Source organism: Lepidochelys kempii, chromosome 1 (genome assembly GCF_965140265.1).
Source record: "Lepidochelys kempii isolate rLepKem1 chromosome 1, rLepKem1.hap2, whole genome shotgun sequence".
NCBI lineage: Eukaryota > Metazoa > Chordata > Testudines > Cheloniidae > Lepidochelys > Lepidochelys kempii.
In genome coordinates, this window is record NC_133256.1 from 110,537,879 (window position 1) to 110,552,917 (window position 15,039).

The 15,039-nt window shown below is 41.3% G+C and overlaps 1 protein-coding gene across 2 annotated transcripts in view; it reads left to right on the forward strand.

Moving 5' to 3' along the window:
- Window positions 1-15,039, forward strand: part of TFDP1 (transcription factor Dp-1) — a 101,088-nt gene that overhangs the window by 54,996 nt on the left and 31,053 nt on the right. The window contains exons 4-7 of one of the 2 annotated variants that reach the window (XM_073350551.1): window positions 1,954-2,075; window positions 3,653-3,818; window positions 3,996-4,139; window positions 11,346-11,414. In XM_073350551.1, the coding sequence (XP_073206652.1) occupies window positions 1,954-2,075; window positions 3,653-3,818; window positions 3,996-4,139; window positions 11,346-11,414 (501 nt within the window). Of the gene's footprint in view, window positions 1-1,953; window positions 2,076-3,652; window positions 3,819-3,992; window positions 4,140-11,345; window positions 11,415-15,039 lie in introns of both variants that reach the window. The other variant, XM_073350543.1, reaches the window with a different exon arrangement.

Here is a 15,039-nt window from a genome sequence, read left to right on the forward strand (position 1 = left end):
AAAAATGTATTTACACTTAGATTATAGTCATTCAGGTGGAGTGATCTAACAGACGTAATATGGAGTCTTAACAGGATGATTTTGCTCAGTGAAAGAGTACTGTGGCACATAAGAGGAGTGCTACAGACCTTGTGAATATTTAATAGTACTTAAAATGAATCTCTGATCTAGAACAAGTCAGAAAATGCTTATATGTAACAATAATCATAAAATTAAAGGGCTTGTGCCTTGCTTCGATTTTCAAAGAAGGCCTACACCTTCTTTGAAAGGCTGTCTTTTACACTAGCATATCAGGTACCAGCTAGGGAGGAAGAATCTATGGTGCCTGGAGAACTGAGGAAACGGGAATGTTGCAAGACCCAAGAGTGTGAAAACTGGGCAGTTTAGTGCGGAGGGGATTAAACACAACTCACTTTCCCAGTGCAGATAAAGATTTTGAACTTTCAGACTCCTCCATTATCCCTGCTGCTGCTGCCGACATTGCCTGAGGAAGCTACGAAGTGCAGCAGAAGTGCTGGGGCTCTTTGAGGAGGAAAATTTTATTAGCTGACATGCAACCCTTTTATGCCTCTTCTTCTGTCAGCAACAACTAGCAGCATTGTGGGTAGGGGTTCCGGGGGCGTGACGAAAAGGTGACCTTCCACATTAGTTAGAAACTTCTGGATTATGTGGGGAAGGTAATGGGGGGGTGGGAGAAGAGAATTCAGTGCTTTCCAGCAGTTGAAAGGGAGCACAACTGATATGAGAGAGGGAGTCCCTGCATAAGGTATAGAGACAATACCCTGGTAGGAATCCCAAGAGTTTCCCCCTTCTAAGCCTGTAGGGGCTGCAGAGAAAATGGGCTTGGTTTCTCACCAGGGCTTTTGCTAGTGGGCTCCCTGATAATTGTTCATATGGACATCTGGTTAGCAGGTTTAGTCCTGTCCAGTGGGTGATGTGGAAAATCTTTCAAGCTCTGTGATCTTAATTATTAACACTTGTACTGCCAAAACATCACATCAGGGTAACTCTATTGAAATTGGACTGGGGAAGATGCTTGAGGCAGCTGGGTAGAAGGATACGGAGGCATTTGACACTCAGGAAAATATGGGGGGTGTTTTGAGGTTTTAGCTTTCAGGTTCAATTTAATGCCTTTGTTGGGGAGGTAGATGCAATTTAGATGAATAGGCAGATTTTTCTGCAAAATCAGGAAGGCTATGCTGTATCAGTTCGTTTTAGAGGCTTTTCTTCATAATTATATGCTTTCGAAAGTTATATTGTTATGCAGGATTAGATGTGAAGCACCATCCTACAGCAGAGATGAGGGTTACTGCATCATCCAGTTCTACAAATGTAGAGAAAACAGTGTTCCATATGTACTGCGAAAACTGGCTCTGTTCATGGTAAACCTGATTAATCTGAAGCGGACTGGAAGAGTGACTTTTACCCAAGTCCAAAGCTGTCTGTGTTGGTTTTGTGTTTGATGCAGTAGCAGGAAGGAGAGAGAATCAGAAGAAATGATGGGGTTGTTCTTTGCAGTAGGCACTACATTTTATGCCTACTTACCAGAGGAGTTACTGGCTTTAGAGTTCCTTTTTGTTTGCTTTCTATTATAAGCTTAGTTTATCCTTTTCTCTTTAATTTTTTTCTGACTTACTAGTGTTAAGTTGTTGAGGCTTGCTTTGACTTTTGTCAGATTTGTGCCAAATTTTGATCACAAATCAAGAAAGCAGATGAGGTTGATCAAAGGAAGGAAAAATAAAAACTTGTCACCTGAACATACAGTAGTCTAAGCCAATATGTACAAAACCCATGTACAACTGCAAGGGTTTTCTTTGGTAGGATGATGGTACTTTATTTATCTCATGGAGATAGGTGGAAATAAAGAAATGGCTCCAGAAAAGTGGGGGAAATGCATCTGAATAATGTGGGAGTCTTCTGACTGTATTCCAAATTATTTTGTTTTAACTGTAGGTTATTGGTACACCTCAGAGACCTTCAGCGCCAAATACTATCCTGGTAGGAAGTCCACATACACCCAATTCACACTTTGTATCACAGAACCAGACTGCAGACTCTTCGCCTTGGTCTGCTGGGTGAGCAAAATTCTGTTAAGTTACAAGGGATTCATAGAATTGTTTGGAAATTTTGTCCTAAAGTTCTCTTTTTTGGATTAATGTGCTCTGTAGGTACACTGATATGAAGGAGGGATTTAATTTAAGAGATCTCTAAGTTTTTGTTTAATACCTAGAGTAGAGAGAGAAATAAGAACACCTTTTCACTTCAGTGTAGCAAAAGTCAGATTTCTGAGGAAACAAACTGACACATAGTGTTCTGATGTCATGTTTACACTAAGATAGTGGCTCTTAAAAGAACAAGTGAAATCAACTGAGATTTTTCATCCTCTTGTACTGTCAGATAAAATATAAATGCAATATATTGTTTCAAACCAAACAAGCATAATTCTGTAGACCATTTTAAATGAGAAGCATAAGATCGTAGCTCAACTTGAAGAAAGCTTCACTTCTGGATTTCACATGAACGTGCTTTGGGGGTTTATTACGCACACGATTGTTTTGAAGGACCCACTGATGAATGTAGTTGCTTTAAAGTTAACATTTATTGGGGTGTGTCTTTTTGGGGGGGCCCTAAGAAATATTTATATTAGGGAATTATGGAGTTGTGTTGTTCCTAAAGTATTTAAGCACCCATATATGCAGAAATTGAAAGCTGTTCCATTTGCTGACTTTCATATTTACATTTTATTGTAACAAAATATTTTTTAGTTACCCAGACAATTTTTCATTTGAAATTTATGCTGAGAACTTAACTATCATATTCTTCTAAATGCTTATGCAATAATGCTGAAAGTGCTGTAGGACGCATCTACCCTAGGTTTGAAATATTCATAGTAAAGTTGTATTCCATGACCATTCAAATCCATATTTTGGTTATTCTGTAATGTTGAATACAATATCAGATTTTCAGTATAACATACTTGACTATTTTAACTGTCCTGAATGTCAGATTATATATGCTCTAGAAAAATAAATTTTAGCTCCTCTAGTACAGAGGGTTTCTAGTTTTAGTCCTTTCTTTTTTCCCCTCAACTTGCAGATGTTAATATGAAAACACATTCCAATTACACTACTCTCCTCCTTTTCAGAAGAAACTTCTTTACCACTAATTTGACATCTTCTAAAAGTAATCATCCAAATTCATCTCTGGTATTGAAACTAGCAGAGTTACAGCAGGGATGAATTTAGCTTGACGTGTTTCATATTCAAGATAAAACCAAGAATTAGTTGTAAATTTAATCAGATCCATGATTCATAGAATCATAGAATATCAGGGTTGGAAGGGACCTCTGGAGGTCATCTAGTCCAACTCCCTGCTCAAAGCAGGACCAATCCCCGATTTTTGCCCCGATCCCTAAATGGCCCCCTCAAGGATTGAACTCACAACCCTGGGTTTAGCAGGCCAGTGCTCAAACCACGGAGCTATCCCTCCCCCCGCCTACTCAGGCGAGTAACTTTTATTGTCCTGTTCTAGGAGTACAATGCCCTCTGCTGATTAAAATTTTTAAGGGTTATATTTCAGAACAATACGTGTTTAACTGGCAAACCAGAAAACTTTGGAATATTGATCGGTTACTTTAAAACATATTTTCTAGGAAGCGCAACAAAAAGGGAGAGAAGAATGGCAAGGGTTTGCGACACTTCTCTATGAAGGTTTGTGAGAAGGTACAGAGAAAAGGAACCACCTCATATAATGAGGTGGCAGATGAGTTGGTTGCAGAGTTCAGTACCACTGATAATCACATTTCACCAAATGAATCAGTAAGTATGTTGCTGGGTTACATGCCACTTGAGTGGGGGAAAATGTGACTTCTTTGTTTTTCCTAATGCTAAATGAAACAGTTGAGACACTACCTGAGTTTACCCATCTACTGTAATACATTTTCAAACGTTTTTGTCACTAGTATGTTTTTAATTAATTCATTGTGTCTACAGCAGGCTTATGACCAGAAGAATATTAGACGACGTGTCTACGATGCCTTAAATGTCCTTATGGCTATGAACATTATCTCTAAGGAGAAGAAGGAGATCAAATGGATTGGTTTACCTACTAACTCGGCTCAGGAATGTCAGAATTTAGAGGTATACATGTGGGAAATTCAGTAGTTGATATTTTTGTTTAGCTAAATCTTAAAGATTTTTAATGTGATCTAATCCTACCTGAATATGGTCTTCTGAGCTATTGGGTATTTGAGTCCCTTTGGGGACTGCCTTTCCAATTCCAGCAGGCGTGAGAGCAAATCACTGTGGACAAGTGTGGCTTGGAGATCGCAATATCAGAATGTTTTATCCACTTTACCTTCCTCCCTCTACCCTATCCCCTCTTCCCATCTCTCTTCTGAGACTGTCCTCACAAGCACCTGCTAAGACAAGATTGTGACTCCCTTCTGACCATAGGAGCTATAGAACCAGTGCCTGTTCAGCACAAAGGGAAGGGGTTCTATTAAGGTACAGAAACTCCTCATTTGACGTCATCCCGGTTAACGTTGTTTTGTTGTCACGTTGCTGATCAATTAGAGAACATGCTCATTTAAAGTTGCGCAATTCTCCCTTATAACATTGTTTGGCGGCCGCCTGTTTTGTCTGCTGCTTGCAGAAAGAGCAGCCCATTGGCGCTAGCTGGTGGGGGCTTGTAACCAGGATGGTCCGGCAGCCCCCCATCAGCTCCCAGCTCCCCTAAATTCCCTGTGCAGCAGCCACCCAGCAGGCTATCAATCAGGGTGGATTTGATTTAAATCACTAGTCAGGAAGACTCTATTTAATCATGGATTTCTACATAAAAGTGTATTCTTGTTGGTTGCTATAACCTTAATACATATTCTTCACAACTCCACAATAGATGTAGGTTTCATTTTTAGAAGGTACACAACAGACCTTTTTAAAGTGATCTAGTTAGAAAACTTTTCAGCTTAGTTTTACAGCTATATCAGAAAATGAATGATTGTTTTGGTTATTTCATTTACCAAAGGTAATTGAAGGGAGATATTTATGAAGTCATTGGGAGGTGAATTATCTCCAATTCAACAGGTTAATCATTAATATTTGGAGGATTTTCTTGCCGTGCTGTATTAGGAGGAGGAGAACACCAGACAGACATTTAAATTGTTTTATAAGTCAGTCTTCACCTTTGTTTTCCTGTTCATAATCTGGAAAAGAAAAACAAGCTTTCCTGCTTTTTCAGGTCCCACATGATTTCTCAATTTGGAATGAATTAGTCCAAAGGAAGAAAATATTCTTTCGACACTGGCAGAGGAAGCTACTGCTGTTAAAAGGGAGATTATCACTTCAACAGTCTCTGAATCCAAGTGCTTAAGTGACTTCCACCAGTTCACTGGTGTGACTTTCTTTAAAATATCAGCAAACATATTTCTTGAATTGTTCACCCTTAACTCTGACATTTATTATAGTTGGCATTATGGAGGGATGATTGCTGGATGCCTGTCATAGCCAACTCTTCCTTTTCAGCAGTTAAGGTTTGACCCTGGTACCAACTCTTGAGAATATTTACAAAAAAATGAGCTGGACATAGTGCTTGTCCCATTTGTTTTTTTAATGCTTGTAATTTAACTCTGTCATTGCATATTTCTCTTTTTAAGATCTCCCTCAGTTCCTTCCAAATTTCAACAGCGTCTGCAATAAAACCGCTATTTCCCTGCATTGTGTTCAAGGCTACAGAAATAGGCTTCAGGGGACTCGGCATGTGTTCAACCCAATGTTGAAAACTTTGGCTGTGATAGTGCCATCTATTTTTTCATGATTTTTTTCATGATTTCACAAACTGTCATTGGATTAGGCTAGTTCTTGATATAGTGCTCAAAACAGTCCACTACTGAGTTCCATTGCACGTCTTGTGGGAGAGTTAGCTTGGTTCCTCCCACTTTTTTCAGAGCAGCTGCTGAAAAGTGGTTGTTATGGCAGTATTTTTCAGTTTCAACAACTGTATGTTGTTAGCTTGGGACTCTCTTCTAAATAATTTCTTCTCATCTTGGATACATTTGCTGCATTGTCTGTGACCAAGCTGTGTACTAGACATTTGGATTTTTTCCCCACAGTTTGTTATAGCTTTTACTGCTGCTACTTGTAAATACTCTGCCTTTTGTGCATTTCCTGATGTATCAATTGTTTCTGTAAGGAAGACATTCCCTTCTTCTGTTGTCACAGAGGCACATACAATGGGATCATTGTGGACACCCATCAAGATTCAGGTTAACAATTTTATCCTCTAGACCTTTTGCACACTGCTCAATTTCTCTTTCATACGCTTTATCCAGCAATTTGCCTGCAACATCTGTGCTGTTGGGTAGACTGTATCCTGGTCTTAATGATTGAACCATGTTAATGAAATGTGGGTTCCCAATCATATGGAAAGGAGAGTTTGTTGCATAAACAAACCCGGGCAATTTTTTCATCAATTACCTCTTTTTTGTAATCTGCTGGTTCTTATCACAAACTTATCTATGGTTGTTTCTGGATGATGGAGATTTTTTTTTTCTTTTTGCTATACTGTGGCTATGTGACCTACATGATGTGATGAAACATTGTCATTGGCAGATAACTCTGAAACTAGAGAAAATGATGGTGATCTTGAAGGTGGATAGTCTTCAGAATCCTGTATGTCAAGGATGGATTCTCCTAAACAAAATAAGTCAATGCAGTTATTTAATTAATATTCCCATGCTGATCCTTTAGTATTACTCATTGCATTCACTGACACGCAGTACTACTTTAAAGGTGAAATTGTAAAAGGAAGATCTGCCTATTTCAGCTATTTATTTTTTTATCACAATTGCATCTAAAACTCTCTTTTTTGCTCAAACGTGACAATTCAAGAATAATTCAGAAGGAAGACAGGCAGTCCTTAAGAAAAAAGTACGAAATAAAAAAGTTTACCAAGCTGAAGATCCTGCATGTTCCGACATGTTCCTTTCACCATCTTCAACGCAGCTTCCTCCTGAGAAGAAACACTTCTTATGATGTTGTTGTTTCATTTGGGCAACCAGGCCTTGCATTTCTTTGTTGCACTGTTTACATTTTGCACGCATGCTTGTCTTACCCACAGGTAGAGGAACTTCATTAAAATATTCCCAAACTGGGTCTCTTTTACGGCCTGCTGCCATTATAGGTTTTCCCCTCTAGTGAGAGAATGGTATGGTAGATCTCAAATCAATGAAGGCTACACTGAGAAAGGCCTCAAGATGTCTGAAATATGCTGCTCAAACAGTTTCACTTTTGTTTCTACTGCCTGTCCCTCCCTTCTCACATTTATCTCCAGACTTCTCCTTGTCCAGATCTATTCCTCCCCCAACAATCTTCTATTCATTGAACTTTTTGAAACTTTGCACATGTCCCACTCCTGCCCCCCACTCCTTTATCCCATCTCCACAGAGCGGGGAAGGGGAGGGACATGACAGGGCTCACAACGTGGGGAGCTTGCTGGAAGTAACTGCTGTTTCAACTTGCTGATCTACTATTAAACTGTTTGTTAAAATTTATACTCTTTTGACTGACAAAAACACTAGATACTTGAATTGCTATATACTCGTCCTCACAAGATCACCCTACACGTTAGCTTGCTGGAACTCAGCAGTCAGAAATGCCTGTCTCCATTTTATGCCATTGATCAGAGTCAGGTGCATCAAGAGCATGACAGAAAATGTGGCCTGCATGTTTTATGTTGACCAGCAAAGGGGAGTGAGATCACATTCCCTTTACTCTAAGCCATAACACTATGGAATTGGTGCATACTCAGTCATATCTACATATTTGCAGTGTACCTTTCTGGCATTCAGAACCTCATAGTAGACTCGCTAAGCAGAAATTTTGCACAGGATTATGAATGGGAGCTAGACCGTTGGATTCTCAGTTGCTTATTTTAGATTTGGGTCTTCTGTAGGGGGACCTCTTCATCATTACCATGAACAAGAAGTGCACTCAGTTCTGTTCAAGAGAGGGACTGGGTCGCCACTCCTGGGGGATGCCTTTCTCCTTCTTTGGACACTGTGGCTATTGTTTGCTTTTCTCCCATTGTCTCTAATATTGAAAGTAGAGAACAAGACAGAAGAAGGCCAACTTTATACTGATAGTCCCAATGTGGCCAAGACAGACATGGCTTCCTTACCTCATGCAGCTGGCAGATCATCAGGCAATTAGTCTCCCAGTCATTCCCCATCTCCTCTCTCTGGATACTGGTTGGTCCTTCATCCAAACCTCTGCATTCTTTGCCTCAAAGCATAGCTCATCGATGGTTCATAGGGATAGAAACTACCTGCTCTGCAGGTGAAAAGGGTATTTTAAATAGCAGGAAGGACTCTACGCACAATACCAACCTGCAAAAGTGTAATATATTTAGCCATTGGCACATTCTGCGACATCTTTCACCTTTCATCATCTTTGCTATTGGTCTACATTCTATAACTGAAGAACTCGGGGTTATCTCAGAGTTCTGTTAGAATTCACTTGGCAGCTAGCATGACTTATTCCATTCTCTGGCAGAAGGTTTCTCAGTGTTTGCTCACCCGATTAAGGTGAGAATTGTCAAAAGTCTGGGGAAACTCTTCCCTCAAATTAAACATTCTACTCTGGTTTGGGACCTCAGTGCTCAGGTGCCTATGATACCTACCTTTGATTCAATGGTTCCCTGTTCACTACTGAATTTATCTATGAAGATGGCCTTGTTGGTAGCCATTAGGTCTGCTCAAAGAGTTGGAGAGAGAGGGGGTCCCTACAGGCAACCCCTGTCTTTGCTGTATTTGTCAAAGATAAATTTTTGCTACAGCTTCACCCAAAGTTCTTAACTAAGCTATCAGCAGAATTCTGTATTAACCAGGTTATTCATTTCCCAGTTTTCTTCCTCAAACCATATCTGGCTAGGGGGATGCTGCATTGCGTAAGAGTGCATTAGTCTTTTACATGGACAGAACTAAATTATTTAGAAAATGTCCCAAATTGTTTGTATCAATTTGCTGACAGATGTAAAGAATCTACAGTTTCCAGACAAAGACTCTCTAGGTGGGTATCTGGATGCATCATTTCTTGTGATCAGTATAATGATATTCAGCCTCTTCTTAGGGTATTAGCCCATTCAGCGAGGTGTGTCTCTACCTTAGTAGTTTTTCTCAAGAATGTTTCCATCACTGAGATCTGTAGAGCTGCAACTTGAACCTCTATACACACTTCTTTTCAAAGCAGTTTGTAGTAATCTATAATTCAGATTTGTATGCTGTGTCTGGCTCTGCACTATTATTTCAGTATTGGACTTGACTCCAAAGCCCCCTCTTTTTCATGAGGATACTGCTTGGTGGTCACCTGAAATGGAAAACCCATAGGAACACTGCTTGAAGAGGGAAAGGTTACTCATCCTGTGCAGTAACTGTAGTTCTTCAAGATAGTGTGTGTCCCTATGAATGCTCTAACTCTGCTTTGGGGTTTCCTTTAAGAGACCTTGCAGTCTAGATGGAACTGAGTGCAGTTCACCTGCACAGCTCTATATGACCTCGGCGCAGGGCATGAGGCCAAGTAGAGGGCATGTACAAGCTGAACGGGCACTGCTACTGAAAATCTCCAATCCAAGCTGCATCCTTCTGAAGAGGAGCACCGATACATAGGGCCCTACCAAATTCACGGCCATGAAAAATGTGTCACGGACGGTGAAATCTGGTCTTGCATGTGCACTTACCCTATACTGTACAGATTTCACAGGGGAGACCAGTGTTTCTCAAATTGGGGGCCCTGACACAAAAGGAAGTTGCAGAGGGGTCGCAAGGTTATTTTAGGGAGGTTGCAGTATTGCCACCCTTACTTCTGTGCTGCCTTCAGATCTGGTGGGCTGGAGTCGGGCGGCTGTTAGCTGGGCACCCACCTCTGAAGGCAGTGCACCACCAGCAGCAGTGCAGAAGTAAGGATGGCAATAGTATACCATGCCACCCTTACTTCTGTGCTGCTGCCTTCACATCTGGGCAGCTGGAGAGTGGCAGCTGCTGACTGAGGGCCCAGCTCTGTAGGCAGCAGCACAGAAGTAAGGCTGGCAATACCATACCATGCCATCCTTACTTCTGTGTTACTGTTGACTCCGGCTCTGCCTTCAGGGGTGGGCACTTGGCCATACTCATCATAACTGGTACTGCAGTTAGTATTGTAGCAGCCAGAATTAGCAAATTATTGCTGTTCTTCTTTCTGTGCAAATTAAGACCCAATCTGAATTTCAAACTTTCAAATTCTCAGACATTTGATTCTTACATAAGAAAAAATTATTTGTTTCTTTTTATTTGGAGGAAGTGTGTAATGTGGAAATGGGTAAAAAAAATTTTTTAACTTCCAAACAAAACGCAGCATTGCCTCTAGACTGAGGCTAACCAGCCCAAGAGAGTAGCTTTTCCAGGAAGTTTTGAGTATTTGGAAATAGAGATTATAATGTGAGTTCTGTTGTAATTTTAGTTATAACTGAGTTTACCCAGGTACCTTTTATAATAAATGTGGGGTTTTTATAAACTTGTAAAATTGCACTGCTTAATGCACAAACAATACTGTCCTGTATCAACGGAAAATGTGTAGCTTCACCCTTTAAATAAATGTTTCCAAAACAGGCCAAGTATTCAGGGATATAGGTTTTTCTGAAAATTTTACCCCAAACCCCATTTTCTAAAGCATCGTACTCATTTAGGCCTTCATCCCTGTCAATGGAATTGTCTTGTAAGTGCCTACATTCCTTTTGAAGATGAGATTTAGGTGTATAAATCAGTAAGGCAGTGGAATGTTGAGTGCAGCAACTCCTGAATACCTTTAAAAATCTGTGCCTTAAGATAAATCCTCTTGACTGCTAGGTACTTCTGAAATTATCTATAGTGTATATGTTCGCTGGAGTTTGTTGTTTTGACACCTATGATTTCATAACACACAATTTGCTGTAATGAGTAAGGTCTTTGGCTTGAAATAATCTTGCAAATAGTTTTAGTTTAATTGGGTTAATATGTAAATATCTGAATTAAACTGTCAAAGCACACCACATATGAGATTTCTCTTTCACTAGCTTAGATAGTATATGCCATAAATTTAAGTTTTGAGCCTGGGACTATCTTTTTATATGTGATTTTAATATAATGCTCTCTAGTTTCCAATTGATGTAAAAACTTTTGTTTTTTGAGACCGTACACTAAAAAGCAGTATAAAATTATAATTTATTAAAATTCAGTGGATGGCATTTTTAGACATTTTTAATGTCAAATGTTTTCATCATAAAATATATTTGAGTATGAAATACTGTTTAAAATAAAACCCCTTTTCTTTCTGAAGGTGGAGAGACAGAGAAGACTTGAAAGAATAAAGCAAAAACAGTCTCAGCTACAAGAACTTATTCTACAGGTACAGTCAAGGTACTCTTGTCTGTAGGGCAAGGTAACTTGTATTTGTATACCAGTTTTCTTACACATATTAAAAACAAAAGATCTAGCGGGAGATGGAAGAATATACACCCATGTGAATTTAGCACTGTAGCCAAGATGGTTGTCAGCTTCTCCTACAGCACAAGAACCCAGTGTTCTGTGTTAAATTCTGTGGCAGCTTCAAGTGCATTTTAACTGACAATGACAATATAACCTTTTTATTCCTTGAATTTTGACATTCAGTTCAGATCTCAGATTTGAAATGTATGTTTATTTTACAGCTGTTCTCATATTTGAAAATTTTATTTATAACGAGTACTGGCATTTTATTTTCTGTGATTCGTGACCTAAGAATACAGCCCTGTCACCAAATTTGTCTGCCAAATATATTACAGTAGAAAATTAAGTTTTGAGTCCTCATGTTTGGAAAAATAACTTTCGGTATGTGAACCAGTTCCATGTTGAAACACTAATTCTAAAAGATGTGAGATACACCACTTTTCATCTCAATGGAGTAACTCTGAAATGTAATTTATGTTAATTTAAAAGCCAAATTTAAACTCTTTCTTTGCTTATCACTTTAGCAGAAAGATCTAGATAATGTTCTTCTTCCAGTAATGTTCTTATGGTTCCAGTAGTGTTCCTACTGTAGGTGTGCTTGTGTCCCTAAGCTGCTGATCGGAGAAGTTCAGCAGTAGTGTCCATTAGGCCAGCACATCTGCTATGTCTCCTCATTCTATGCCATGAGGCTAGTCAGCTCATGCCGGCTAAACCCTCTGTTTCTTCTCAACTGCCCCTGGCTAGAGACAGAGCTATTCACAGTCAGAAATAACTATCCTAACCATTTGCATTTTTATAGTTAGCTAGTCTCAAAGGGCAGGTCTACACTGCAGCAGGGATAGATGCTCTGAGATTGATCCACTGGCAGTTGATTTAGCAGGTCTATTAAAGACCTGCCAAATCAACTGCAGATTGCTCTCCAGTTGATCCCTGTACTCTACCCCCTGACGAGAAGAGTAAGGTAAGTCGACAGGAGGTTTTCTCCCATCGACCCCCTGCGATGTAGACCCCACGGTAACTCTACCTAAGGTACGTCGACTCCAGCTACGTGAATAACGTAGCTGGAGTTGCATAACGTAGGGCGACTTACCGCGGTAGTGTAGACATAGCCTTAGTTAGTAAAGTTGTGGGGTTTTTTCCTTACGTCATTTTTTTCTGTTTAAAAAAAAAAACAAACTTTTTTTTTTTAAATACCCCGCATTTACTTCCTCACTGTGGGGACCCTTTCCCCTACGAGATATGCTTGGTTCACGGGCTTCAAGAAGAGCCTCGCTTGCAAGGAGGCAATCCCGGTTGCAGACAAGCATTCCCAATGTATTTGCTGCCTCGAGGAAAGCCACATCCAGCAGATGTGAGGTCTCTGCCAGCAACTCATGCCATGCTCACGTAATGACACAGAGCTCCGACAGAAGATTATCTTCATGGAGCCGGCTCTCAGACCCTCTCAGGACATGCTCCATGAGTCACCTGGCAGATGTGAGTCTTTCTCACAACCCTCTACATTCTAAAGGCTGTGGGTTGAAGAGAAGCAAGCTTCTGACCCTTCTCACAAGTCATTGGAGAAGAAGGTGGGAAGCCCCCATAGTGAGCCCCGAGATAGGCATAAGTGATCCCAATCACGCTCAATATCTTTGGCACCAACACCTTCCCAGCATGGTACCCACACCTCACAGAAAATGACAGCAGCAGGTACCATTGACATACCCATGGACCTAATGGGTACAGGCACTGAGTCATCGGCACCGATGGACAGGAGTAAGCTCTCCACTAAAATGGTGCTCCTGGTTCGTGAGTGTCTATCAGTACTGTCAACAACACCTCATCTGGCACCTGAGTGAGTGGTACGGGCAAGATCCTTGTCCCCCCGGCACCATGCTGGTCAGTACCAGCAGAATTCCGTCATTCCAGAGACCTCTTCATATCGGATGTACAGAAGTCCCCGCTTCTCGACATCGGGACCTCCACACTGAGCCTCTGCCTAGCACGGTAATCATCTCTGTTGCCATGCCACTCTTCTCCGCTGTCTAGCAAGGGTTCAGATAGCAAGCCAGAGGAAGTGGTAGTACTCCTTCCAGGCTCCGTGTGGTGCCCAGTATGAAAAGGATCCTAGAGTATACCCTGAGATGGCTCCACCAACACCATCCTGATATGACCATTCACGGGCACCATTGCTGGGCTCTGTACCCACCACCCCAGTGGCCATATTGGGACCAGCATATTGCCAGCATGCCTCTTGAGCTTTGAGCCTCACCCAAGAACCCTTGATGCACACTCCCTTTGCTGCAGCATCCAGAGCTCTGGAGCCTGTGGAAGACGTTATGGAGGAACATGAGGGCAGTGCTGAGGAAGAAGTGACCCCAGTGACCATAGTTTTATCCGGGGAGGAGGAGGGTATTATACCTTCCCCATCATCTTTGGCTGATGACTTTTGCAGATGCTCTCCAAATACCACTGGAAGAAGTCAGACACCCTCCATTCTTTCTCTTATTAAAAGATCACCCTTCCTATTAACAAGGCCATCTTGGACCCGGCAAGAACAATCTGGCAAACCCCAGCATCAGTAGCACCTACCTGCAAGCAGGCAGACAAAAAATACTATGTCCCAGCTAAGGAAGCTGAATTCCTCTTCTCCCACCATCCATCCAACTCCATCATAGTGGACGCTGTCAACTCCAATGGCCATAAACTCCAGATGGGGTCCACTCCCTATGACAGTGACTGGAAGCACCTGGACCTTTTCGGAAGAAAAGCATACTCCTTGGCCACGCATCGATTCCATATCACCAGTTACCAAGCCCTCATGACAAAATAAGATTATATAAATTATTCAGAACTGACTGATTTTATTGAATAGCTGCCAGAGTCACAGCATTACCAATTTAAGGCCATTATCCAGGAAAGCCAGTTAGTGGCAAAGACAACACTGCAGTCTGTCCACGATGCAGCCGACACAGTGGCGAGGTCCATCTTCATGGTGGTGGTGATGCGACGAGCGTCATGGCTTCATTTGTTGGGCTTTCCCAAAGGAGGTACAGTCAACTGTTGAAGGCCTTCCTTTTGAGGGCATGAAGCTCTTCACAAAAAAGACTGATGCCTCCCTTCACACCCTGAAGGACTCTAGTGCCACTGTCCTTTCACTGGTCATCTACATGCCAGGAGACGACAAGGAGGTTCAGTCACTAATCCCAGCATAGACCATGCACACCCCAATATCTGGCTCAATGCCACTACAAGCCAAAGAGAAAGAAAAGGAAATTTTCTAGGTGTAAACCACCTGGCCTGCAATCTTCCTCATCCCAGCTGTCTTTGTCCAAACACTAATTTTGGCAGGTTGATCAAGGCATGGATAGACCACTCCTCCAACCACTACAGCTGACCAGTGCTATATACCTATTTAGCCACCCATTGGCAGTGTTCCGCAGTGCCTGGGAAAACATAACATCGGACCAATCGGTCATAGAGATAATTCACACTGGGTATTCCATCCATTTTACCTCCCTACGCCCTCTACAACACCTTTCCCCATCCCTCTTCAGGGACCCTTC